Source organism: Staurois parvus, unplaced genomic scaffold (assembly GCF_062004578.1).
Source record: "Staurois parvus isolate SC_StPar_1 unplaced genomic scaffold, SC_StPar_1.0 ptg000031l, whole genome shotgun sequence".
Classification (NCBI taxonomy): Eukaryota; Metazoa; Chordata; class Amphibia; order Anura; family Ranidae; genus Staurois; species Staurois parvus.
In genome coordinates this window covers 4,791,390-4,818,373 of record NW_028317827.1, presented here as the reverse complement: position 1 = coordinate 4,818,373, position 26,984 = coordinate 4,791,390, and the positions used below count along the sequence as shown (strand labels likewise).

Below are 26,984 nucleotides of genomic sequence, written 5' to 3'. Positions count from 1 at the left end.
CGGGTTTAAGCACACATTCCCTTCATCAGGGCTTAGATCTATTGTGCAAGAGGAATCTTGCCGAGTTAAGTTATTTGGATGGCAATATTTTACATGCATTTAAACAGAAAATTAAACCTTAGTTTGGCCAAATCTTAACAATATTTCAGATCAAAGTCATCTGAAACCTACACGGGTCCTGCAGCAGAAATATGATCAACATTACCTGTGGCAATATTTGCTCCAGCAATTCTGGCTCGAATTAATCCATGCCTTTCCTTTAAATGGAGAACCTGTACTTTGGGATATTGCTTCAGGTAGTCATCCAGGTTTTCTTTGAGGTAAGCTAAGAAAGTCAAGAAACAGGAGAGAAGTAAAATAAATCGGGATCTTACAGGAGATACAACAAAGAATATTCAGCCTCATTCATCATTTGTCCTAAAGTGTAGGGCAGCTTTGGTACAATTACAGTTCTACAGTACCTTATCCCACCCTCAGCTACCCCTGTGAATCTCATATTTACCTCTTTGCGATCCAGTAAAATATTACCCATGAATTGAGAGAGCTGACAGCATATTCTGGACAGGGCCTGTGCATGCGCTGTACACTTTCCATTCAATTCTCTGGAGGGTTGATACATTGCTGTGAGCAATAACTTGCTACATCAGAAACAGGGGAGTATATGACTTGCAGGGAGGGAGGGGTTGGCGGATGTGCAGTTACACTTTATAGTAATACTAAAGACAAAATGTTTACTTTTTAAAAAAAATAAATATGTCATACTTACCTGCTTTGTGCAATGGTTTTGCACAGAGCAGTGCCGATCCTCCTCTTTTTCGGTCCTCCACCAGTGCTCCAGGCTCCTCCCACCTGCTGAGTGCCTCCATAGCAAGCTGCTTGCTATGGGGGCTCTTGTGCAGGCTTGCTCCTGAGCCCCGCACCGTGTGTCCACTGACACAGAGAGCACGGCTCAGCCCCCCCCACTCCCTCTTCACTGTCTGTGATTGACAGATGCGGGAGCCAATGTCTCCAACTGCTGTCTCTGAGCCAATAAGGAGGGAGAGAGCCTGGAGAGCTGCCGCTCTCATGTACACCACTGGATCGAGATCGGGCTCAGTAAGTATTGGGGGAGGCTGGGGGAATCTGCTTGCTGAAGGTGTGAATGCATGAAGGTAAAAGCCATTTAGCCTTTACAACCACTTTAAAGAGTACCAGTCACCACTTGACTTATGCAAAAATCTGAATATTCCACTTAAAAGGATCATAACTTATTATGAAATAGATAAGAAGGTATATTGTATTTATTTGATTTAAACTTTTTTTTTTTACATTTCTTCAGTTAGTTACTTCCTGGTTTCTGTCCTAAGCCAAAATTATGTCATACATCCCAGGAGTCTTCATAGGCATTTTTTTTCTTTCACCTCAAGAAGGGACTTTCTCAGCTAAGCACACCATCCTATCCGCATGCCTGAGATAAGGGCAGATGGATACCAGGAAGTAAATGCTACATGAATCTGCTATTACTCAAGATGACTGTGGCTATAAATGCTAGGGTTGTGTTTTTCAAAGTAATTTCTCAACAAAATAAAGCATTGAAACATGGATGGATGGGTGAGTTTGCTCTGAATAATAAAAATGAATAAAACATTTTTTTAGCTTGTGGTGCTCAGTTAAATTCTACTTTGGATGCCAGAACTCATAATATCTTCCAGCTTCTTAGTGTTTATAACAATATCAAGTAATAGATCCAGTGTACAATGAAAGGTCTGCTAATTTTTGAACTGCAGAGAATACAGTCAACCATGGAAGAAGCACTTCACTCTTTTTTTTTTAATTTCGGTCTGGTTCTCATTTCCAAAAACAGAGCTCCCCAAAATGTGTCATCCTAGAGGTACATTCAGGTACAATAACTAATGATGAATAAGGGATTGAAAGTGTGAGTGTAATAAAAGTAGTAGTGATATCATCACTGTGCTGTACATAGCCTGTGCAGGCAATAGAGCTGTGGAAGGGTCCTAATAGGCCCCACCCACTACAGGCTGCTTGCAGAAAACTACAGGAGGGGGTGGAGACAAGACCAGTCACCCTCCACAAGGAGAGAGAGAAGCAGTGACAGGTCTTTATTACAGGATGCTCCTGCACAAAATTACACAACGGATTACTGCACAGATCTGGAAGAAATAAACAAAGCACTCCAAGATTCCAGTAAGAATACACCTGCCTCTAGTACGTAGACAATATTTGCTTATTCCAAGGTTCAGCTTTAAATTGCTTGGCTGAATGCTTTCATAATAATTAAGAGTAATGCACACCAGACTGATCAAAGTAAACGTTGCCACAGTACATTAGTGATCTATGCAGGTTTTTCTTATATAAAAGCCTGGAAGGTTTCCACACAATTTATACCGGGACCTTTACAAAAGAACAAGGCACAATGTAACATGTCACAGCAAATTGCTTACTCCACCTTTTGTGCTGAAGTCATCCACTAGAATGATCTCTTTGATAAGTTCGGAAGGTGATCGGTTTAAAACGCTGAAAACTGAGCGGAGAAGTGTAGACCAAACCTCGTCCACAAAACAGATGATGATGCTTGTGTTGGGAAGATCGTCATGGACTAGCTGGTCAGAACACCTGGAAAACAGAGAGAGTAAATTATATATATATATATATCTATTATAAATAATATATATCTCATACTCCGGACAGATGAGTTACTCCACAGGCTAAGAAATCCAACATGACTGTCAAAAGGCACTTATCAGAAGAATGTTATGAATAACTTTAGATGCTTTCAGGATAAGCCCCTCTCCTGTCGGCTTTTGATGTTGGTGATAACAAAATGACTGTTCCATTTTTACCCATCCACCATGTTATAAAAAAAGCCTTCTCTTTGGCATGGTCCAGGCATGGCTATAGACTAATCTATAAGAACTTTGGAACTGACCAGCATGCCTCTTTGGGACTAGTGGAAGAATCACATCACCCTGCAGCCAGGTGTTTTTATTGTTGTCTGTGTCCCCATTTGGAAGATTTCCCCATTTTTCTAAAATATTTGCTGGACAAATGTCACAAGCATTTGCCCACTGTCATGAAGTGTGGCTGTATTTTATTTATTACAGCGATTTGCCATGGTCTTCAGCTCCATCCAGTGGCCATAATGCAATATTTTCCTGATTGAGATATTCAAGGAAAAAAATGCATTATGGCTTCTGGATAGAGCTGATGATCATAGGAAATCAATACATTAAGAAAAATATGGTCAGAATTTGTGATGAATGCTTGTGACATTTGTTCAGCAATTTTTTTTAGAACTTCTAGATCAGCCTTTCTCAATCTTTTCAACACAGAGGAACCCTTTAAATACCTTTCTAGTGTCAGGGAACCCCTGCTAAAATGATCATATCTACAACTCATGATATATTAGTGTGATGTCAGTGGGAAGAATGTTTCTTACACTTGTGGTCGTTGGGAAGAATTACTCTCATATAGATAACTAAAAAGATCAATGTTGGCAGTGGGAACTTATCTGAGAGGTAGGAATTGCTCACTGCTCAAAGAACCCCTAGCAACCTCTGGAGGAACCCTGGTTGAGAAACCCTACCTTAGATTTTCTGGTGACTGGTGCCAACTGGGAGAGGAAATAAAGGAAAAGAGAATACAGGGAGTAATAAAGAAAAGGAAAGGGTATGTTAAGGTGTTACAATATTAAAAACCCATGAACACATCCATGGTACAACACAAACTTATCTTCCTCTTTGAACCTTGTATCTCCATTGCTTGACTTTGTAGTACTCTCTGCAAACTTATCTCTACCTGTTTTACGAACGTCTTGCCTCTTCTCATCATTATTTTATACTCAATTCGTTGTACCTTTCTACGTTCATAATACCATTTTGTTGGCGGCATGTTCATGTTATTTTGATTCCTAATAAAACTTTCAAACAAGAAAAGAAAAGGAAAGGGAATGTGAGCATAGCATCATTGGGGACTACCCAATACCGGAGAAAATAGAAAAGAAAGAGCAACTCATGGTCACATGGCCGTCTAGAAGCCTTCACTACTTAAAGTGTGTAGTGGCAAGGTTTTAAATGAACTGTCAATATGGAAGTGGGTTACATGGCTGGAGGAAGGCATAAAAGGGATTGGAGGGGTTCCAACACATAATTCTGCTTAAAAAATCTAGTATAGTGAGGAGGGTTATGTTCAGTTAGAGACATTCATCTAGGCTAGGGCAATCCAGCAGCAGACATTCAGATCCCGATTACAGAACTTTGTGGTTGATTTACTAAAGCTACTTTTCAAGTGCAGTTGCTCCAGAGCTTAGTAAATGAGGTAAAGCTTTGCTCTGCAAAGAACGCCCAATCACATGCAAGGAAAAGAAAAAAAAACACAATTTTTGCTTGCATATGATTGGACGACAGAAGTTAGCAGAGCTTCCCTTCATTTACTAAGCTCTGGAGCAACTGCCTTGCAGACTGCACAGTCTATTTACCTTTAGTAAATCAACCCCTATGTGTTCAGCACAGCCTGACATACTGTATAGACCAGCCTTTCTCAACCAGGGTGCCCTGGCACCCTCGGGGGCCTTGAAGTTTCTTCAGGGGTCCCTTGACAAAATGACTAAAAATTGGCCAACACATGTATACAAGCCAGGGGGTGGAACAAGCCTGCCTTTTATTTACAAAAAGCAACAGGTTTTCACGGTGCACCATCACGACCTTCTAGCCACTGGAATCCTGACAACCAATGACATCATCAGTTGATAAGGAGGATGTTGGTTGTCTGCACAGCATCCTAGTTTGACCCTGCCCTGCCCCTCTCCATCAGTGCTGGGGTCACATTAGCTCAGTGATGGAGAATAGAAAGTGAGGGAGAAGAGAAACACTGGAATACTAGTCAGTACCAGTGTGCAAACGTGTATTTGCTTAGGAAGAATAAATCACCACTAATGTTGGGTGTCCTACATGTGTGGATGTTGCTGCATTATATAAAAACTATTAGAATAGCCTTTCACATTTTAGAATGTGGTGCCCTTTTCAAATTATGCACAGTCCCGAGGCACCCTTTAAATTATGGACAGTCTTGAGGCACCCCATTCTAAAATGGAGTGCCTCAAGACTGTAATTTAAAAGGGTGCCTCAGGACTGTCCATAATTTTAAAGTGTGCCTCAGGACTGTCCATAATTTTAAAGGGTGCCTTGACTGAAAAAAGTTTGAGAAACACTGGTATACAGAAGGCAATTAATTGTGCATCCTATGTATTCAGTTCATACCCCGCACTCTTGGTGTGCGCTGAGAAAAAGTTTGACGTGCTGTATTTTTATGTAGTGCAACCTGTTATTGTGAAGCAATAAACCACACCAGACCACACCACAACCCGCTGACAAGCAAAAGGACTAATTAAATGAGTGACTTTTTAATAAAGTTACAAAAAAAGGTAAACAGTGTAATGAGTTGTAATTAGAGCATCGCTCTGTCCCTTCACAGCACACACCACCAGTCGCAGTATAACTGGCTGTGTTGGGACCTATTCACACCAATGGGTATCGCACCAAAACAAACCACAAACGGTGCATGTAGAATTTATGGCAGTGCACCAAACTGAAGGACTAGTGATGTTCAGAAACCATCCAAATAACTGAAGATGTCTTTTAGCACAGCTCCATATATAAACATTCAGGTGACCTGACAGCTTAAACATATGCTAATGTCGATGCCAGTGATCTTGGGGCACACAATATCGATTTTCAGGGCCAGATTCAATATTAGGCACACTAGGCTTGCAGCAGGAATGAGGTGGCTTTACCCTGTGCAATTATTGGCCACATAATTTTTTTCCATCACTAGCAGAGTTACAGAGGCTGATTTACTAAAGAAGCTGAGGATCGTCACTCCAAAAATTGTGTGAATATTCAGTTCAGTTATCCAATCATGTGAAAAGAAAATTCCAGTTCACTTTAAATACCAAACAAATGTGCAGAATTGTTTCTCATGGTTGGATAATTATGAAACGTTCACACAATTTTTTGAGCGAGGATTCTCAACTCTTTCAGTAAATCACTCCACCTGTCTTCCCATATAGCAGGGGTATTCAAAAAATCTTCAGGGGGGCTCAGTCAGTAAAACTTTCTTCCTGGTCCAAATCACGTTTGTGCTATGGCCCCCTTACATCAGACCTCCCTATCAGAGTGCCCCCTTATATTAGGTGTCCCCATCAGCTTGTCCCCTTACATCAGGTTTCCCCATCAGAGTGGCCCTGCACCTTTTATGGCCAGACAAGCAGAGGACAGGAGGTTGAGCAGGCTGCAGGTCTGGATAAAATTAGTTCCACTTCTGTTCTCCTGTGATGCTGCAGGGGGGGCACACATATGACATCATTGGTTGTTAGGATGCTGTGGTCCTTACAGACAATCACTGTGGGGGAAGGGAACCTGCACTGGGGACTGGCTGGCTGTCCAGATACAACTGTCCCTCAGTCCAGGTCCAGACCATGGTCCACCATTTTGTGATTATTTACAGCCTTATTTATGCAATACCACAATCTTCTAAGCCAAGTTAAGACCAGTAAAACAGAAAAATGTTCTTTGTGACTGTGCTGATCCTTGTAGAAAGCTTTCATTTTGGGTGCCACTGAAGGCCAGCACCTTCCTTCTCTCTGCGTTCTATTCTTGTCTCAGGCAAATGCCTGAAGCTGGAGATAAGCATTGGCTATCATTGCAGCCAGCACCTTGCTAACTGCATTGCTGGATGGCCATGTGGGGGATGGGGGGAATTTTTATGACCACATAGCCTTCCACAGCACAAAGGAAAACAGGACAAATTAGTGCAAGTTCTTTGTCCCCTGAGGGCCAGAACACTGTAATAACAAAGAAATGACACTTCCTATGTATGACATGTAAATCCAGCAATGTCAGCCCAGATTTTGTCATCTCTCAGCGTCTAGTGTCTGCAGATGTCAAAAGATATGAGATTGTGGCCTGATCCAACCAAAATCATTGTCAATATTCGATAATAATCATCCTAGATACGCCCTACAGCTACAGAATTTGAGCATTAGACGTGAGAGAAAAACCTTATCATTATGTCCTTTGTTTACGTCACGCTTCATGCTTTACTTCTCGCTTCAGCGGTGCCCCTGTGTATGTCAGAGATTTAATCTGTCCCAATTGTGCGAAGAGCAAGGTTTGTTTTTACTTTACAGGATCCCTGGATTGAAATTCTAAGTCAGTGGTGGTCAACTTTCGTAATATGAGGGTCCCCAATTGTGGCCCCCAACAATACCAAAGGGTACCTAAGATTATGTAAATATTCAATATTAAAGACAGCAGACACACAACAGTTTAATAATAAGACTACGGGTATGACACAAGAGATGGTCAGAAACTGCAAACATTATAAAAGAGATGGTCACAGACTGTAGAAATAATACAACAGATGGTCAGGGACTGTCGACGTACTACAAGAGATGGTTAGAGACTGTGGAAGTAATACAAGAGATGTCAGAGACTACAGACATAATGCAAGAGGTGGTCAGAGACTGCAGACATGATACAAGAGATGGTCAGAGTCTGTGGAAGTAATACAAGAGATGGGTAAAGACTGCAGACATAATGCAAGAGATGGTCAGAGACTGCAGATTGTGGAAGTAATACAAGAGATGGTTAAAGACTGCAGACATAATGCAAGAGATGGTCAGAGTCTGTGGAAGTAATACAAAGATGGGTAAAGACTGCAGACATAATGCAAGAGATGGTCAGAGACTGTGGAAGTAATACAAGAGATGGTTACAGACTGCAGACATAATGCAAGTGATGGTCAGAGACTGTGGAAATAATACAAGAGATGGTTAGAGACTGCAGACATAATGCAAGAGATGGTCTGAGACTGCAGACATAATGCAAGAGATGGTCAGAGACTGCAGACATAATACAAGAGATGGTCAGAGACTGCAGACATAATACAAGAGATGGTCAGAGACTGCAAACATATTTCAAGAGATGGTCAGAGATTGCAGACATGCTGCAAGAGATGGTTAAAGACTGTGGACATAATACAAGAGATGGTCAGAGATTGCGAACATAATACAGGAGATGGTCAGAGATTGTGGACGTAATACTAGAGATGGTTGGAGACTGTGTACATAATACAAGAGATGGTCAGAGACTACGGATGTAATACTAAATGGTCAGAGATTGTGGACACAATACAAAAGATGGTTGGAGACTGCTGACATAATATAAGAGATGGTCAGAAATTGCAGACATGCTGCAGGAGACTGTGAACATGCTATAGCAGTTGCTTGAGACCGATGACATGCTTCAGCAGACCGTCATAGACTGGAGACACATTACATGAGATTAGTAGACATCACTACTGTAACAGGACAATAGGGAAACACAGATTAGTATCTGCAGGGGCCCAGATGGCCCCACAAAAAGTGGTAAGGGGCTGCATGTGGCCCCAAGTCCCAGGTTGGGCATCAGAGTCCTAGGATAAAAAACAGGGTTGCACTAAGGGAGGGAACCAATCAGTCGGTGAGAATGACTATGTACTAAATTGTCACTTAGCAAATACATTTATTATACATTCACTTGAATCATCCAATCACGGTCAAGCAAATTGTTTTCCTGTTTACTCCTTGCACTTCATTCACTAAACTGAATGAACATTCTTCACTCCTCTAGAAGTGGGGAAAATCCAAACGCTTCAGTTGTCATCAGAACAGGTATTGAGGGGCTGAGCTGCAGTTTTACTGGAATCCCCCCGACCACCCACTTTATCCTAACATGGAGAATGGACGGGGCGGTCTAAGTCCTTCATTGGAGTGCTGCCTAGTCTATGACTACCTCCCAACTTTCTGAGATGGGAATGAGGGACATCTATTAGTAAATGTATGAAGGCATAAGACACGCCCCCGCCATGCCTCCCTTAAAGGAGAATTGTACAAAAAAACAAAGATTGGTTAACCACTTGCCCTCCAGAGGATTTCCCCCCCTTCCTGACCAGGCCATTTTTTGAGTTACGGCGCTGCGTTACTTTAACTGACAATTTTAACTACTATTCCTTTATATTGGCTTTTAGAATTTACAAATGCAGCAATTTACACATTTTAGCACTGTAAGACACTTTTTGGTAGAAAATAGTGAATTTTATAAACAACTATATAGGTCAGACCAGGGGCGGACTGACAACTCATGGGGCCCCCGGGCAATAGGAGATCATGGGGCCCCTGTGTCCTTGCCCAAACTCAAAAAAGCCTATGGAAAAGGTACTAGGGGCATCTCATGGGGCCCCCTACTGACCCCCTGGGCAATAGGGGATCATGGGACCCCTGTGTCCTTGCCCAAACCCAAAAAGCCTATAAAAAAGGTACCAGGGGCATCTCATGGGGCCCCCTACTGACCCCAGCCCTCGGGCAGTGCCCGAGTTTCCAAATGGTCAGTCCGCCCCTGGTCAGACCAAAATGAGGTACAAATGAGGAGGAAAGAGAGACAGAGGGACTTTGAATCAAATGAGGGCAGTCCCTTGAAATCAGGGACGGTTGGGAGCTATGCATATGCTATATGACTACAGCCAAAAAACAATTTGAAAAGATTTCCAGCAGCTTCACATCTGGACAGATAATATCAGAAAAGTTATCTGGAAGATAGATTTAGTTTTAGGCTCCATGCACACTGGGCATTCTAATAACGCTGGTAACGTTTGCGGTGAGTTTCTCAGCATTTTTGTATTAGCATTTAGCGGTGGTTTGACGCATTTTTTTCACACTTGTATTGTATTTTAGAGGGTTTTTTGCCGCGATTGACTGTGTTTTGCTGCGTTTTTCAGCGTTAGAGCGTTTTTACAGCTAAAAACCTCATGTAGAAACTGTGACGGGAGTTACTTTGGGTGGGGGGCCCATGGAAATCAGCTCACTTTAAAGAGGTGGGGAGACCCCTGTATGAGCTCTCCATATCCCTCTTATGTGTAAATCACCCTGTGCCTGTTAGGGGTACAGGGTGATCTGTCCTAATATTGGGGTGGGGGGTTGTTGATTGTTTAATGTTATGTGGCTGCATCCCATGGTTCTATTGTTTGGGAGCAAACTATTATGGGATGTATGTGTTTATGTGTATTAGCTTAGTGGGGGGTTGTCTTCAGCAGCCCTCCCTCCTGATGAGACTGTCTGCTGCTGTGAAGTTTGAATACCTGTGTGTCTCCTGTTACTAATGTAGATTGCCCCACCCTGTGTCATTATGCAGGGAGGGGGGATTGTTCTCTGAGTGTATATATCTTGTATTTGTGTTCAAATAAACTAGTCTATGTTGGGAATGCAACAGCATGTACTAGATAGTATTGTGTGTTAATATCACTTGAACAGTAGATGGCACTGAACACTAAGATTACTAGTTGTGCATATGTGTAAAACTTGTTGGTTCTCTTTATCCTCTCTTCCTCTCTTCAAAACCAAGATGTCTGCTGAAATGTGTTCTGTATGTTTGCATCTTAAGCCACACAAGTAAAACAGTGTTCTGCCTCATCACAAGCTACCAGTGTCTTCTCTAACACATAACCAACAGTCTACCTCCTGGTTTACTTCAAGACTGGTGTCGTCTAGTCTTGTATGGTCGGCTGTGGTGTCTGTTGTCGGTGTTCGGACAGAGAAGCGGTATTCTAATGGAAGTACTCAAGCGCAGTCTGGGTCGGTTCTGTTACAGAAACCCACTAGTCCTGGGTTTTTTTCCAGCCAAAAAAACGCCCCTGCCAAAAAACGTTGATTACAGTCTATGTGTGCATGGACACATAGGATAACATGCAGGGGAGTCTACTGGATGTAGAAAAAAAGCGTCAAAAGCCAAAAACAACAGCTGTAAAAACGTCCAGTGTGCGTGAGGACTTATGACTCGGTATAATTTATAAAACAGAAATCCCCAATAAGGAAGAGATCTGATAGGCAGGACTCTGATATGAGCAGATAGGTCTAATAATATCCCGGCTATCAGCTCTCCCGTTCTGTATATGATGTGTACTCTGGCAGACTGACAATGTGATATTGGGCGATTTCCAGAAACACGCCAACCACACAGAACTTCGAATCCATCTAGAACGGATCTGCCGAGAACTCTCTAATCTCTGTGTATCTTCTGGGTGTCTTCTCTGCAAATGTGCAAAGCAGTTTCAAGACAAGAAGCAACTTTTTCCATTAAAGTAGAACTCCAGCCAAAACGTTTAAAAGCTCTGAGAAAGCAAATGAGGGGAGACCGACAAAAAAAAAAAAATTAGAAAAATCAGTCATTAGTTGATGCAAGCGGTAGCATACTGAAGCATCTACATTTCAAGGCAGCAAGGCTTTAATTCCTTCCCTCCTGGCCCTTTAAGAGGATCTAAATGCCGGGAGGCGGAGGTGGGCATTTTGATCATGTGACTGCTGAGATTGGCATCTGACCTCCAAAGGCCAGGGGAAAAGAAGCTGCAGGAAGCAGCCTAGCAGCACAGAGGAGCCTGCAGGAGCAGAGAATCAAGTAAAACTGCTTTACCGACTCCCCTTGCCAAAAACCCTTGCAAAGTGGCTTTTATTTTTTCTGCAGTTCGTCTTTAAAGCAATATTAAACCCAAAACCAAAAATGTAAATATATTGCAGTTTACTAATCCTTATATGTGGTGGCTAAATTAGTTTTCTTTTTTGGGCCAGTTTATACCAGATACAGTCCATTGCATTTTTTTCTGCATCAAAAATGCATGCACAGTGTTTTCCATGTATGCCAATGGCCCTAGTTCACACCAGTGCAGTCAGTTCCAGTCAGTTTCCAATGCAGAAAAAAATTTAAACCTGCTGCATTTTTTCTGCACAAAACCAAACTGGAACATAGCAAAACATATCAAAAATGCAAGAGAACGGAGTGTGGCGTGAACTGTAAGCAAAAACGCACCTGGAACATATCCGGGGTGTTTTTTTGTGGTGTGAACTGGCCCTTAGGCTTTTTCCCCCGTTTTCACCTGGTGATCTGGCCAGTAACACATTTCCTCTACTAGAGTGCCTCTACTCTGGATGAAGAAGCACAGGGGGCACAATTTTAAGCAGACCTCCAGCTAACACTATAAGCAGTTACAGAAAACAGTTTTTTTCAGAAAAAAATGTTTTACATAAATAAACAAAAGCTGAAGTCTAAAAAAAGAAAACTAATGCAGTTAATACATCTAAGAGTTGGTAAGCTACAATATAATAAATGTTTGCCCTTGAATTTAATACTACTTTAACAGATGAAGCATTAGGGAAATTTTTGAGAAAGAAAGAAAGAAAGAAAGAAAGAAAGAAAAGAAAAGGAGGAATCCTAACCCTAAAAGAAAACAAAAGAAAAGGAAAAAAAGGAAGGAGGGAAGGAAAGAAAGGAAGGAAGGAAGGAAGGAAGGAAGGAAGGAAGAAAGAAAGAAAGAAAGAAAGAAAGAAAGAAAGAAAGAAAGAAAAAGAGAGAGAGAGAGAGAGAGAGAGAGAGAGAGAAAAGGAGGAACCCCAACCCTAAAAGAAAAAAGAAAAGGAAAAAAAGGAAGGAAGGAAAGAAAGAAAGAAAGAAAGAAAGAGAAAGAAGAGAGAGAGAGAGAGGGGGGGGGGAGTGAAAGAAAGAAAGAAAGAAAAAAAAGAAAGAAAGAAAGAAAAAGAAAGAAAAGAGAGAGGGGGGGAGAGAGAGAGAGAGAGAGAGAGAAAGGAAGAAAGAAAGAAAGAAAGAGTAAAAAAAGAAAGAAAGAAAGAAAGAAAGAAAGAAAGAAAGAAAACGTTGAAAGAAAACTAATGCAGTTAATCTAAGAATTGGTTGCCCTTGGGTTTAATACCACTTTAACCGATGCAGGTCAGGGAAAGTTTCGAGAAACCTGGAGTTCAGCTTATTGCTCTGGTAATCACTACATGACTCTGCAAATCTCTCCCAATGATTCAGGTTCATCCAACAAGGAGATGCAAAAAAGCAACACTGACGTGCAAAATCCAGTAATCAGTATTAATCAAATTTGAGTTTACTGTCAGATCAGCAAACAGGGCCAGCGGGCATGTCATATGTCTTTGTATGGGACCTGAGCCCTGCACTGGCAGTTATTATTTAAAGAGCAGAGATGATTAGCATTGGGCGATCCTCCCATGGGGTAGATGTAGAGATATCAGGACATTGTTTGATCTTGTAGCTGTAGGAGTTGTCTCATAAAGTAGGTGTGATAGAATCTCGTGTCACTTTACACGCACTTCATGGTGACGTCATAATACGGAGAGTGATAAGGCAGCAGGCTGCCCTATGTACGTGTGACTGGGCCACTGCAATGTGACATAGGCCTATAATGAGTCATGCTGAAGGAATTAGCCATAAGCTGCCAGAAAACAGAGAACCTGTATAGTACGAAAGCCAGGATTGACATAGTACACCACATTACCGATAATCAGCTCTACGACAAGCTCTGACATGCAGACTACAGAGGACGGGGACACATCTGTATTGAAAGGAATGACATCAATGTATAATATTCTTTAACAACTTGCCATTCTGGAACATTTACCCCCCTTCATGACCAGGTCACATGGCGCTGCATTACTTAAACTGACAATTGCTCAGTCATGCAACACTGTACACAAATTACATTTATATAATTTTTTTTCACACAAATAGAGCTTTCTTTTGGTGGTATTTGATCACCATTGGGCTTTTTAATGTTTGCGCTATAAACAAAAGAAGACTGAAAAAGTTAAAAACAAAATAATAATTTTTACTTTTTGCTATAAAACATATCTAATAAAAAAAATTAAAAAAAAAAAATTCTTCATAACCCTAGGCCAAAATGTTTTCTGCTACATGTCTTTGGTAAAAACAAAATCCCAATAAGTGTATATTAATTGGTTTCCGTGAAAATGATAGCATCTACAAACTATGGTATAGATATTGGATTTTTTTTTTTAATACAGCAATGGCAGCAATCAGTGACTTAATGTGGGACTGTGATAGTACGGTGGGCATTCTGACAAACTGACACTAGGTGGGAAGTAGCTGCCACTGACATCTCCACTGGCACACTGACACGACACTGACACAACACTGATACACTGATCACGCTTTGACAGCGTGAGGAAAGTGCTACCGATAACCGGCAACTGTATTTACTTTGTGATCTGGACAGGGGGTGCGTTCTGGGAGGACGTCCATGTACGCCATCCCAGAACTGGACAATCACGCTAGAGCCGTCTTTCGACTATAGCAGGGTTGGGAAGCGGTTAAAGCAGTAGTAATCCTACAAAAAAAAAAGAAAAAAGATTTTCCCCTGGAAGGAAATGTCATAATGTGCTAGTATGAAAGACTTACCTGAAAACGAAGCCCTCCAGCGGCACGCTGTCACTGCTGCAAAGGCTTCCATTTTCACGCGGTCTTCCTTCCGGGTTCCTGGGCTGAGGCCACTTGAATGGCCTAAGCCGCCATGACATCACTCCCACGCACGCTATGGTCATGGCACACAGGTCTGAAGGAATGGCATGGGTATGCTGTTCTTTCATTGGGCATGCCCCAGTGATGTCACTGGCTGCTGCTCACTAGAATATCTCCTAAATGGTGCACATTTAGGAGATTTTCATTTTACCTACGGGCAAGCCTTATTATAGGCTTACCTGTAGGTAACAGTATAAAAATTAGTTTACTACTACTTTAGGCAAGTTGATGAGGGGGAGAGAGATGTACCAGGGAAGACAAAATATAAGCAGATTAAATTTCAGTTTTAAAGAATCTAGCTGATGTTATCAAGCTCCCATGTCTCATTCTTCTACCGGCAGGGCTGGTGCTTCCACTAGGCAAACTGCCACCTAGGGGTGCCTAGGCGCAGCACAGGCCATCACTCTCTCTGTGTGGGACACCGCCACATTGTGAATAATCCTTCAGATGAGAGGAGGGGTGGCAGAGGGGAGAAAGAAAGGACAGAGGAAGATGCCGGGTGTCTGGGGCCAGTGCAGCAGCTGAGCTGCCGCGCTTTCCAGTGTTCCTCTCAGATTCAGTCCCTTACTGCAAGCCGGCTGGCAGCTGCTGATCACTGTGGAGTTCCAGCCCTTCTCTTCCCATTCATCAGCAGAGGTGAATCTGCGCCTGCGGAGAAAGGTAATGTCTGACTCTGATGTCTCGTGTCTGTGTAAGTGTGACCCGGCTGGCCGGCCATCCATCCATCACATGTACAATGTGTCAGTGAGCAATGACATTATAGAGATCCCACAGCCTTTGGGATTGCTCAGTTCAGCTTCCTGCTGTCACAGCATTTTATCTCCCCCCATTGCCTGGGGAATTCCAGCCTGGCATCTGTCAGAGTGTGGATCCATCATCCTTCACTCACCGCAGCTGTCACCCTGCCACAGCCAGCCACAGATACAGTCCATCTGTGACACTGATTTTGGTGTCCTTTTATCATGCAGCAGTAAATGACCGCTACTCAGTTCTCCAGCATTCTCAGAGGAGAGAGTTCTCCTCTCAATGCCTTTTTATGAAGCGGTGTAGATCGCTTCTCCAAATGAAGAGAGAAGTGATCTACAAATGCCTTGAACGCTGGAAAACGGCTGCTTTTACTATAATCTTGTGAGAATACAGTAAGAGATCAGTCAAACACCGTTTACTAAGCAGCGGTAAATTATTGCTGCTTAGTTTGTGATTTCCCCGATTCTCCAGCCCTGGGCTGGAGAATCTGGAGGGAGAACACAGATCACCAGTGAAGGGCTGATATCGCTCCTTCATATACTGGCCATCTGTGTGCTGAGATGATCAGCGGAGAATATGTTCTCTGCTGATCATCTCTGTTTCCTAAACCACTAATGATCGGAGATCAGCAACGATCCTCAGGATCGCCGCTGATCTCGGTTTCATAAAAGGACTCCTTTGTCTTTAATATTGGTGCTGGTGGCATCTTATGGCACTTATTTTTGTAAATCAAAAGAAATTTAGCAGTTTCATGTTTTGTTGATTTAATATTTTCTACTGTCTTTAAAATGTTTTATTTTTTTTTTTTGGCGCAAGTAACTGGTCTTGGCTAGGGCACAAAATAGTCTAGCACCGACCCTGTCTACAGTGTTTCCTTTTTTTCTAATGGTAGCGTTACATTCCACTTCTTTGTGTATGATACAACTCCCAGTGTCCGTTCACCATTTTCCATTCCCTTAGGCTACATTCACATCGTCATTGTAAATGTAACGGCAAAATTTGTGCGTTTTCGTCAGCCATTATCGGCACCCTTTTTCCTATTGGCAAAATGCTGATAGCACTATTTTCGGCTGATACATTTAAGCCATCGATATTTCGGTGCATCCCTAATGCAGACAATATATCCAAGAGGAGCTTGTGATGGAGATTTTTTGTAACTGTTGGAAGTGCTTGTTAACATTACCCAACATGTGGGTAAGCAGTAAAGTACATGGATGAAATACACATAAAGGAGTTCTTTTACCTGCCAAAGGTTTGCATTTATGTCCATTCAGCTCTGAGATTTACACAGCTCTGCTGCACAGTAAATGGAGAGGAGTACTGGTAAAGCCTTATTTTCCAGGCTCCATGTTTTTATATCATTTAGGTGGTGAAAGAGTCGCTTTAATGCAATAATGTCGTCATTTGCAGTGGGCCTGTGATCTTTATCCCATATGGTATTGCACTAGTCCTGCTGTCTATCTCTGCCTCATTAGAAAGAGATCCTACAGCTCATAGTTTACTGACCACAGAGGAAAGCTGGCAGTGGAAATCCTGTCTGCAGAAAGACAGACAAAGGGCAATATATACGGTATATATATATACACAGTATATACACAGTATATTAAGTGTATTAAAATTTTGGTAAAATGTTCTGGTGATCTCAACATAAACAGAGCAATCATATGTGTAGATCTACTCAAATGCAACTCATAATCCTATATCTATCAAATGTAGTTTGTGTTTTACTTGTAATATTATTTATTTCTTTATTGCACCTCTTGATAATTCAAATAAAAAGGTGAACACCCTAGGTCTAGCAACGCAAGCCTGCTGTCTGAAATTCAGCCAACCTTCTATATATGTTTTGGACCTGCTCCCATATAATGGTCTTTTGAACTGAATTCTACAGTCTCCTGGAAACTAGCCTAGACCTAGGCCTAGGCCCAAAAAAACCCCAAAGATGTGCCTCCTCGGCATTCTTGACAACTTTGTCCCTCATGCGTGTAGTCATTCTGTGTTCTGTTTACTCTTCTTTCTTGTCAGGAAAGTTACAGTTTTCTGCGGTATTGGAAGAACCCTGCTTCACCTACCATGTAATATGCCTGTCACCTGGCAAACTCTGCTTCACCCAAATATAAAATAATCTATGCTGGCAGGGCCTCCCCGAATAAATTTACCAAGTATCCATAGCTAGATACTTTTGCTTCCCAGATGGCCAAACCTTCTACCTCATAACTTGTCCATATGGTGGTATAGTTTCCCTATTGTGGTTTCTCTTGGAATCGTAAAAAGGTTGCTGTAGTATGACACATCACTCAAGGGTTCTAGCCAACGGGAGGTAATGGCAAAGTATGTCTGTGTGTATGCTGGTTGTTTCCTGTTGAAGCTAACATGTCTAGTCACTTGGATCAAGTCAACCTACAATATTGTAATGTTTACTGTTATTACTACTTTATATGTACGGTTCTTTCTTTTCATAATGGGCTCTGTGAAGCCAATCACTGTCTATGGTATGCCAATTGGCAGTGTTTTTGTATACTATTTCACATGCCTGATGAAGGGGTCCTGCGAGACTCCGAAACGTTGCTTTGCTGTAACTATGTGATCGTTCATTAAAAATGTTGGACCCATATTGGTAATCCTCAGTGTACTGGTGACATTCTCCCTTTCTGTATACTCTGTCTTCTTTCAAAACTATAAATGAATGCCTATTAAAAATAAAGGTGAACACAAATGTAGGATGCAGTTCTTCCTACCATCACTCACTCTAAGCTCCCTCTCAGCATTTCCATATTCCTGCAGGTCTGTGTTGGCGAGCAGCTCAGACAAAACCCCATGCCTTCTGCAATTCTGAACCACTGCTACATGGCAAGAGCACCTCACTGATCACAATGTTATGTCTCACACAAGTGGTGACGAATCAGCGTTACTGCTGACCTCTATAGTATTACAAGATGCCTTTGTTGGAGTAAATGAAGGCTGAAGACAACAATAACAAATAGGCCCCTGGAGTGCAATTCATCTCATATTTCCCTACAGCTTTATATACTACAATAAGGTATAATTGTTCTGTCTGTAGACAACATAACACAAGCTGCTATAATACTTAAAGTAAAACTGAAAGCATTTTTTTTTAGTTTTGGATAGAGTGGAAAGTTTTGAATAGATTAGACCACTTTTCAGGTTTAAATTGCTGTCTGTGTCCCCGATAGTGAAATTCACCCTTTCTATGTGTACTGAAAGTGGTCACCAGAACTGGAATGGATGGGAAATCTTCCAATAGGGATGCTAGTTTTTGTGACCCTGGTGTGTACCGGGGATTCCCTCATGTTGGAGGGATTTCCTCCAAATTCCTGTTGTGTTTATGTAACAGAAAGTGAAGGGAAATCTTCCCAATGAGACACGGAAGGCAACAAAATATAGGCAGCACAGTAGCTAAGTGGTTGGTGCTTTTGCCTAGCAGCAACAGGGTTGTCAGTTCAAATCCCAACCACAACACTACCTTTCTGGAGTTTGCATGTGTTCCCTGTGCCTGTGTGGGTTTCCAAAGACATGCAGGTAGGTTAATTGGCTTCTGTCTAAATTGGCCCTACAATGTGAGTTAGGGACATTAGATTGTAAGCCCCTTGAGGGCAGGGACTGATGTGAATGTATAATAAGTATGCAAAGCATTGTGTAAATTGACAGTGCTATGGAGGTACCTGTAATAAATAACCAAAAGCAACATTATCCAACATGAATACTTTAATGGGGCTATCCAGAGATTACATAAATGTACTATAAATCCAAAATTTATAAATACACATTCAAATTGTAAAATTCGGTGCTCCCGGTGAAGAGTGCTGTTAATAATACAGCATACAAAGTTATTTGAGACAGTTATTTACTTTTCAGCCTTGTGACAACAGTTTGGTGATGGCCCTTTCCAATTCTAGAATGATTGTTCCTCTGTGCACAAAGCCCGCTGCCTATAGACATGGTTTGATGATTATGATGTTAAGAAACTGGAGTGTCCTGCACAGAGCTTCAACCTCAACCCTACTAAACACCTTTGGGATGAGTTGGAACGCCAACTGCAAACCAGGTCTTCTCCACCAATATCAGTACCTGACCTTACACTGCTGTTTTGGCTGAATGGACACAAACTTCCACAGACACATTCCAAAATCTCACAGAAAGCTTTCCCTGAGGAGTCCAAGCTGTTTAGCCAGCAATAGCTGGATTGAATCTTGGCCGGTTCAGCAGGGACTGGTTGAGATTCGATCTATCTATGGGCAGGCTGGTTCTACTGAAGGTGATCCTTTCTGTCGGATTTTTTACATACGACTAGTGCCAACAGCTACAGCTGCTAGCAGTGATCATTGTGGGGTTTATTTACTAAAGCTGGAGAGTGCAAAATCAGATTCCCATCTGCATAGAAACCAATCAGCTTTTAACCTCAGCTTGTTCAATGAAGCTTTGGCAATGAAACCTGGAAGCTGATTGGTTTCTATGCAGAAGTGAGTCTGATTTTGCACTCTCCAGCTTTAGTAAATAAACCCCTGTGTTTTGTTAGCCTGGAAGATTCCCCACCAGCATAACACAATACCTTCGCGGGAGGGATTCCCCCATCAACACCGACTACATCAATGGAAAATTGAGCAATTTTCTTTCCTGGAACCCATCTGTGGCCAGTCTTATAGCTGCAAAGGGGAACCAACTCCACAAATAATGGACATGATTTTGGAGTAGGACATTCAATAAGTTGATATAGCTGATATATGTGTCCATAAATCTGAATCTAGAAACTTGAAACTACAAAATGCTCAACAACCAAAATCCATGGTTTTCAATTGTGCCTGTTCACACCTGACAGTGTCGCTTATAGCTAAAAAAAATACATGGGCTTCACTTGAACTACAAGCTTCAACCTTTTTTGGTCACAATAGACTTCAATGGGAGCAGGGGCGGACTGACAACTCATGGGGCCCCCGGGCAATAGGGGATCATGGGGCCCCTGTGTCCTCGCCCACACCCAAAAAAGCCTATGAAAAAGCCAATGATAGGTACCAGGGGCATCTCATGGGGCCCCCTACTGACCCCAGGCCCTCGGGCAGTGCCCGAGTGCTCAAATGGTCAGTCCTCCCCTGAATGGGAGCGTCTGAAAATGCACAAACATGCATTAAAAATGTGTAAAAATGCAAATATTGCACATTTTGTTTCCCGAGTAACCAGCTTTCCATTGGCTAAAAAAAACCCTCAAGTCTCAGACACCTGCAAAAAACATACAAAAACATCTTTTCCAAACACTCAAAAAAAGTGCCTGCAAAACAAGCTATAATGCTCAGGAGTTTTTCCTTACAAATTTCTACTCTACACAGTAGTTAGGAGCCTGTTGGCTGTGAGTGTCCTTGAAAACCAGGTGGGAAGGAAAGAAGGTAGTTGTGGAAAACATGCGGTCTTCTACACAGCGTACAGAGACAGGCACTCCACCTGTCTCTGTATGCCAACTTACAGTTGGTCTTAATTACCTCCATATTCCTTATCTACAAACTGGAGGTAATTATGTTTGGAACTGGTGCAGTAATAGTGCTACTTTGTAAGAACCAACTGAATCTGCCTTACATTTTGGTAATGCTACTGAAACTGGAGGCAGGGCTTTTTGAAACTGGTGCAGGACCTTTTAATGAGTTACCGTATGCCACCAGAAATGTGGTACCAACGCTTTACTGAATCTCTCTGTATGTACTGCTATTAAAAAAATCATCAAAGAAAGAATTAAAAAATTATTATCTAAACTACACTCATATGGAATATGTGTCATTCCTATTTCCCTTGCGCTGTGTGCACATTTTCTCTCTGGAATGGTGTCACTCTTGCAGATTCATTCATACACCCATTACAATAAAAAAGACTACCCTGAAAACAAACAGACTCCACAATATGAACACAACTAAATACCCAACATACAGACTAGTAAAACAACAAAAACAACAATGCAGAATTAATGACAGGATGGGTTAGTAACAATAACAGTTTAAATTCATTAAGGGGATTTTTAGATTTATTTAGCTACTTTTTGGATTTCTCCCAATCCCCCTCGTACACAAAATAAACCTTTAAATGCTGAAGTTTATATTTACTTGCCAGACTGGTTAATTCCATTACACTAATAGCATATTAGGGTTTTTTTTTGTTTTTTTATCTTATTTATCCTGCTTTGTATCTCAGTACTGATCTTCTGCAGCCTCTTTCACCTACTTCCTGCCTACACAGCTTTTAGCATTGGTTGCAGGTCATTGCTCTGGACAAGATACCAACAGTGACAACAGTGGTCCATGCCTCCACAATGTGTGCTGGCACAGCCACTTGTAGTCTCCATCAGTAATGCATGTGAAAGGGTGACAACACAGAAGCACAGCTGGGAGATAGTTGCCACTGCATAATAGGAAGGGTTTGAACAAGGACCTCTTCAGCTGTTATTTTAATGAAAGCTGCAGTTAAAAACTGATCTCCATGTTGCATTTAACTTTGAATAGTTCATCTGGACTAAATTGGTCCAAGATTTAAAGGAGAAGTACAGCTAAAGCTTGTTTGGCTTTACTTCTCCTGTGGATCACAGAAATGCATTTTTCCTGCACTCCTGTGACCTGTTTTCAGCTAACAGCAGGCTAAAGTTCGCTGCCGATTGACGTCACTCAGTCAGTCCAGGCTGGGGAAAGATCACCACCATGTGGTCAGGAACCACCCAAGATTCTGGACCAGTGCCTGGCTTAGCCTCTCAGCAAATCCACTGAGAGCCTGAGCCAGCCGTTCCTGACCCCTCCACAGCCCAGCGGTCCAGTGAGCACTGGGGGGGACAGAGCAGACAGCAGAGATTGACAGTCATGGCTCTCTGCTCAGAGTGGCAGGGAGAACTGAGTGATCAATCGCTCAGTTCTCACTCTTAGAGCCGGCGGGGGAAGATGCAGCATCGGATAGATGTTGCATTCACCTAGGTAAGTATAATAATAAATGTTCCAAACTTCTCTTTTAGCATGACCAGGGGCGGACTGACCATTTGGAAACTCGGGCACTGCCCAAGGGCCCAGGGTCAGTAGGGGGCCCCATGAGATGCCCCTGATACCTTTTTCATAGGCTTTTTTGAGTTTGGGAAAGGACACGGGGGCCCCATGATCCCCTATTGCCCGGGGGCCCCATGAGCTGTGAGTCCGCCCCTGAGCATGACTGAAAATAACATTAACATTTTAAAGCTCATATTAAATTTTATTGATAGAATTTAGATTTATTTATGGGCTACCAGATTTTCATATACTGTATGTACTTGTAAAAATCTGACAGCTATAGTCCCAGAAAATGTAAATGTCATCGCTCAGAGGTCCACTGAAGAGGAAGATGAGCACAAATGATGTATGATATACAAAGGATCATGGACTTCTCCGGAAATGTGTAGTAGATACTGCCCTCCTCAATCAGCAAAATCTTGTGCAAGCTGACATGTTTCGGAGGAATACCTCCTTCCTCAAAGCTAGGCTAACACATAAAAAACCCACTAAAATATAGGAGGTACGCTTCTGAAACGAGTCAGCTTGCCAGTCCAGCCGGATTGCATGGACACACGTGATTTCCCTTGCTGTGGCATCTTGTGGTTTTTATGCGATTTTACTTTCCACTTCAGTGAGCATCCATATGGCATCTATGTTTTGCGAACAATAAATCGTTGCTAATGCACTAGGCGTTTGCACCATCCTGTTTGTTCTTTTTATAATCCCAGAAAAGATTGATTTCTACATTTGTGGTCAAATATCAAGGATGAACACCACTAGGACAGACCCTGTTCATGGAGTCCCAATACTACAAGAAGCTGTAATACCAGATTTCAATAGCAGATGACCAACAAAATCTGGTGTAATAACAATGAGAGGTGTGGTTGTCATTTAGAGTGTTAAGTGTTTAGTGTTTCATGCCCCATTCAAGTATTTTATGTAAGTCTTAGGATGTTGTAAGTACACGTAACACCTTCCTAGGTAGGTTGCTAGGATGATAGGTAAATGTAGTCCTGCATTCTGAAGGCTTCCAGAACATATGGGGCTAGGAGAGTTAAATGGGCAGCTTGAATATTTAGTGTGCTTCAGCCAATCCCTGGGCAGGTGAACCCCAGTAGATGACTGGGGAGAACATAAATAGTTAGGGGCCTGGAGCAGTCCTGTTCTTGACCTGCTAGAGACGTTCCCAGCCTCAGGGTCTGCTGCCCCTTGGAGGTAGTCCTGCAGTCCACTCATCTGGAGTGTCCCACATCACCAGGTCTGGTGCTAGGCAAGACCAGCTACTTGTGCCCACCCCCCCCCCCCCCAAAAAAAAAAATGTAAACAGTAGAAAATTTTAAATCAACAAAACATGAAACTGCTAAATTTATTTTAATTTGCAAAAATAAGTGCTATAAGATGCCACCAGCACAGATCTTAAAGACAAAATATATATTGGAAAATATAAATTAACTGTATTAATCAATCAGGCAGAGAAACTAAAAAAATAAAAACACAGAGTTACAAAACTCCACAGTGATCAGCAACCTCCAGCCGGCTTGCAATAAGGGACTGAGTCTGAGAGGAACACAGTAAGGAGCGGCAGCTCAGCTACTACAATGGCCCCAGATACCCGGCATTGTCCTCTGTCCTTTCTTCCTCCCCCTCTGCTGCCCCTCCCATCAGCTGAAGGATTATTCATGATATGGCGGCGTCCCACTCGATCAATCAGCATCCGCTTCCCTCACCCCGACCATTGTTCGCCCCCTTCCTCCTCCCATCATCGCCATGACCCGCCATCCTACTATTGTAGGCTCGGTTCAGCTCTGATGAAGTGCAGAGTCCAGGCTTCAGCTCTCAGTGAGGAAAGGCGGCCTCCCAGCACTACACCACTTCCCTCTCATACACATTGGGCCCTGATCATCCTACTCACATAGGGTTAGCCCTGAAACCAGAGCACACCCCCGCCTATGGATTAGCTGCAGCTGTGTAGAAGAAGGCGGAGCCAGTGCTGGACACGCCCCATTCAGGGACTAGCCGGCTCCCTGTTACAGCTGGAGGATCATGTGTGCCACTGTGTTAACCGGAGATGTACGTACCGATCCTCTGATCAGAGACTGCTGACCGCCTGGAGTCCTGGGCTAATGTCCTCACTTGCCATCCTAGGAGGAGCCCAGGGGCGGACTGTCCATTCTAGCACTCGGGCACTGCCCGAGGGCCCGGGGTCAGAAGGGGGCCCCATGAAATGCCCCTGGTACCTTTTATAGGCTTTTTTCGGTGTGCTTTGAGTGTGGGCAAGGACACAGGGGCCCCATGATCCCCTATTGCCCAGGGGCCCCATGAGTTGTCAGTCCGCCCCTGGGGGAGCTACATGGAATACTCATACACATCATTCCCTGTGTATGAGGAGAGGGGGACTAAGCGGAGAAATTAAGAATTCATACAAGAGGTCCATAGGCAACACAGAGAGAGTGCCAGCCTGTGCTGAGCTCAGGTAACCCTAAATGGCAGTGTGCCCTAGGCAGCTGCCTAGTTTGCCTAGTGGACCTGCACATTACCCCAACCCCTGTACTGTTACAAGTTCAATAAGCTATAAATCCTAAAACGTCACCCCCTAGGCCAGCCTTTCTCAAGGTCTGCAATACAGAGGAACCATTGAAACAACTGTTTGGTCTCAGGGATGCCCTGAGACTAAGAACTCTATCTACAATATATGATACATTAGTGTGATTGTCATTGGGAAGAATTCTCCTTACACTTGTGGTCATTGGGAAGAAGTAACCCCCCGATAAATAGCTACAAAGATCAAAGGTGTCAATGGGAACTTATCTGAAAACCGGAGTTTCTCATTGCTCAAGGAACACCCAGCCACCTCTGGAATAAGCCTGGGGTTCCATGGAATCCTGGTTGGGAAACTGTGCTCTAGACTGTTTTATAGAGCCAGAGTGAATGGGCTGTTGCTTGAGTGATTGGTGGGGTCTGCACTGTGAAGCAGTTAAAATCAGCGGCTCCTACAGGGGTAGCACAAAACACAACTGGCCTGTGCCAAAAAAAAACAAAACACTAATATATATTTAACACAACACCAACATTTCTACCAAGATTTCAATACTGGGTGAAATACAGAAGCAACAATGAAGCTGTACATGGTTGTCAAATCTTGCATTTGATTAATGACACATAATTTATACAGGTTAAGTAGATTATGTAAACGCCTCACCTAGTTTTCATTAATCTAAAACATGTAGAATTCTTATTTGTCTGTATTTAGAAATGGGGCTGGTCTCCACACCCGGTAACACTGGTTTGGCCATTGTCAATTAAGTTATTGACTGTATCGGGCACAGAATTTGGATCTGCGATCGGTGATAGGTGTCTTGCAACCCATGTTTCTGCAATTCTGAGAAATCAACTGCAAGAATTAATCAAAGACATATATGCCCTGATTTGAGACAGTTTTTCAATTAAAACAAATAAACACCCCGGCTCACATATATGCAGATGTGCGTGCTGTGTTTTGCACGGGCATGAGAGCCCATTCATATGAATGGACTCCCGTGCCCGTGACATGCAGGGAAGAAGTCCCTGCGCTTCTTCCGAAAACGCAGCCCGCGCGGGAACCTCGGTTCCCAGAACGGTTGAGTTTTCCAGTGCGGGCGGCATGCCATTAGAACTAATGGCACCCGGCCACAGGTCCGCATTTCTCTGTGCGGGTGGTGTGGCTGCATGGATTTTTCCGTGGATCTGCAGCGGCACCACCCGCACAGATGTGAACCTAGACTTAGGCTTCATTCACACCGGTAATTAGGGCCGATGTGAATTGTAGCGGCAGTTCCTTCTGCAGATGTCAGCGGGTAGGTGCAGCCACCAGCCCCATTCACATAATGACGGGTCACCAGGGGCTGCACCTATTCGCAGCTCTGCACAGCCAGTGATTACCTGCGGTAATTGCTGTTGGACACAGACAATGGGAATCTAGCGATCACCGCAGGTAATCGCTGGCTGTGCAAAGAGCTGCGAATAGGTGCAGTCACCAGCGACCTGTTGGTATAGTGAACGGGGCTGGCGGCCACATCTACCCGCTGACAGCCATAGGAAAAACCGCCGCTACAATTCACACCAACCCTAATCGCCGGTGTGAATGTAGCCTAAAACCTCATTTACATGTGCACCTGGGGCTATACAACATAACATTTGGCTGTATTTCTCCACAGTTACAGCATACAGCTGCCCATAGAAATCAATGGCTGTACGAGGTGTATGCCAGTTCTTGTGCCTATGTGTGGGCATACAAACCCAGGCAAAAACTGTCTGCACCCTGGGGGTACTTCAGTACAAATGCGCATGTATAGGTAAGTACTGGCGTGTACTCGCCTACAGCCATTGATTTCTATGGCTGGTTATAGGCAGCACCTGTGGCCACCAGGTGGGCAATTACGCCCTAAATGTAAGTTGTACGGCCCCCCAGGTGCCTGTGTATATAATCCCTAGGTGCTTACTGGTGAGCACTTGTGCCGTGCAGCACTAGGGTCCTTAGTGTGAATCCCAACCAGGACACTACCTACATGGAATTTGCATGTTCTCCCTGTGCTTGCATAGGTGTCCCATGGGCACTCTGGTTTCCTCCCACACTCTAAAGACATGCTGATAGGTTAATTGGCTGTCTAAATTAGCCCTAGTATGTGCATGTATGAATATGAAAAAGGGCCCTTGGATTTTCCACTTTTTGAGGTCAGGGATTGATGTGAATGTACAATATGTAAAGAGCTTCATAAATTATTGGCATTATATAAATACCTGTAATAAATAAATAGAGAGGAGGAGTTGTTGAAAC

General features: G+C 42.9%; 1 protein-coding gene across 1 annotated transcript in view; it reads right to left on the bottom strand.

Annotated features, from left to right (window-relative positions):
* Positions 1-26,984, bottom strand: part of GALNT5 (polypeptide N-acetylgalactosaminyltransferase 5) — a 78,281-nt gene that overhangs the window by 34,017 nt on the left and 17,280 nt on the right. The window contains exons 2-3 of the mRNA XM_089659699.1: positions 2,447-2,613; positions 206-325 (exon numbers count right to left, since the gene is read on the bottom strand). Coding sequence (XP_089515825.1) covers positions 206-325; positions 2,447-2,613 — 287 coding nt within the window. The remainder of the gene's footprint in view (positions 1-205; positions 326-2,446; positions 2,614-26,984) is intronic.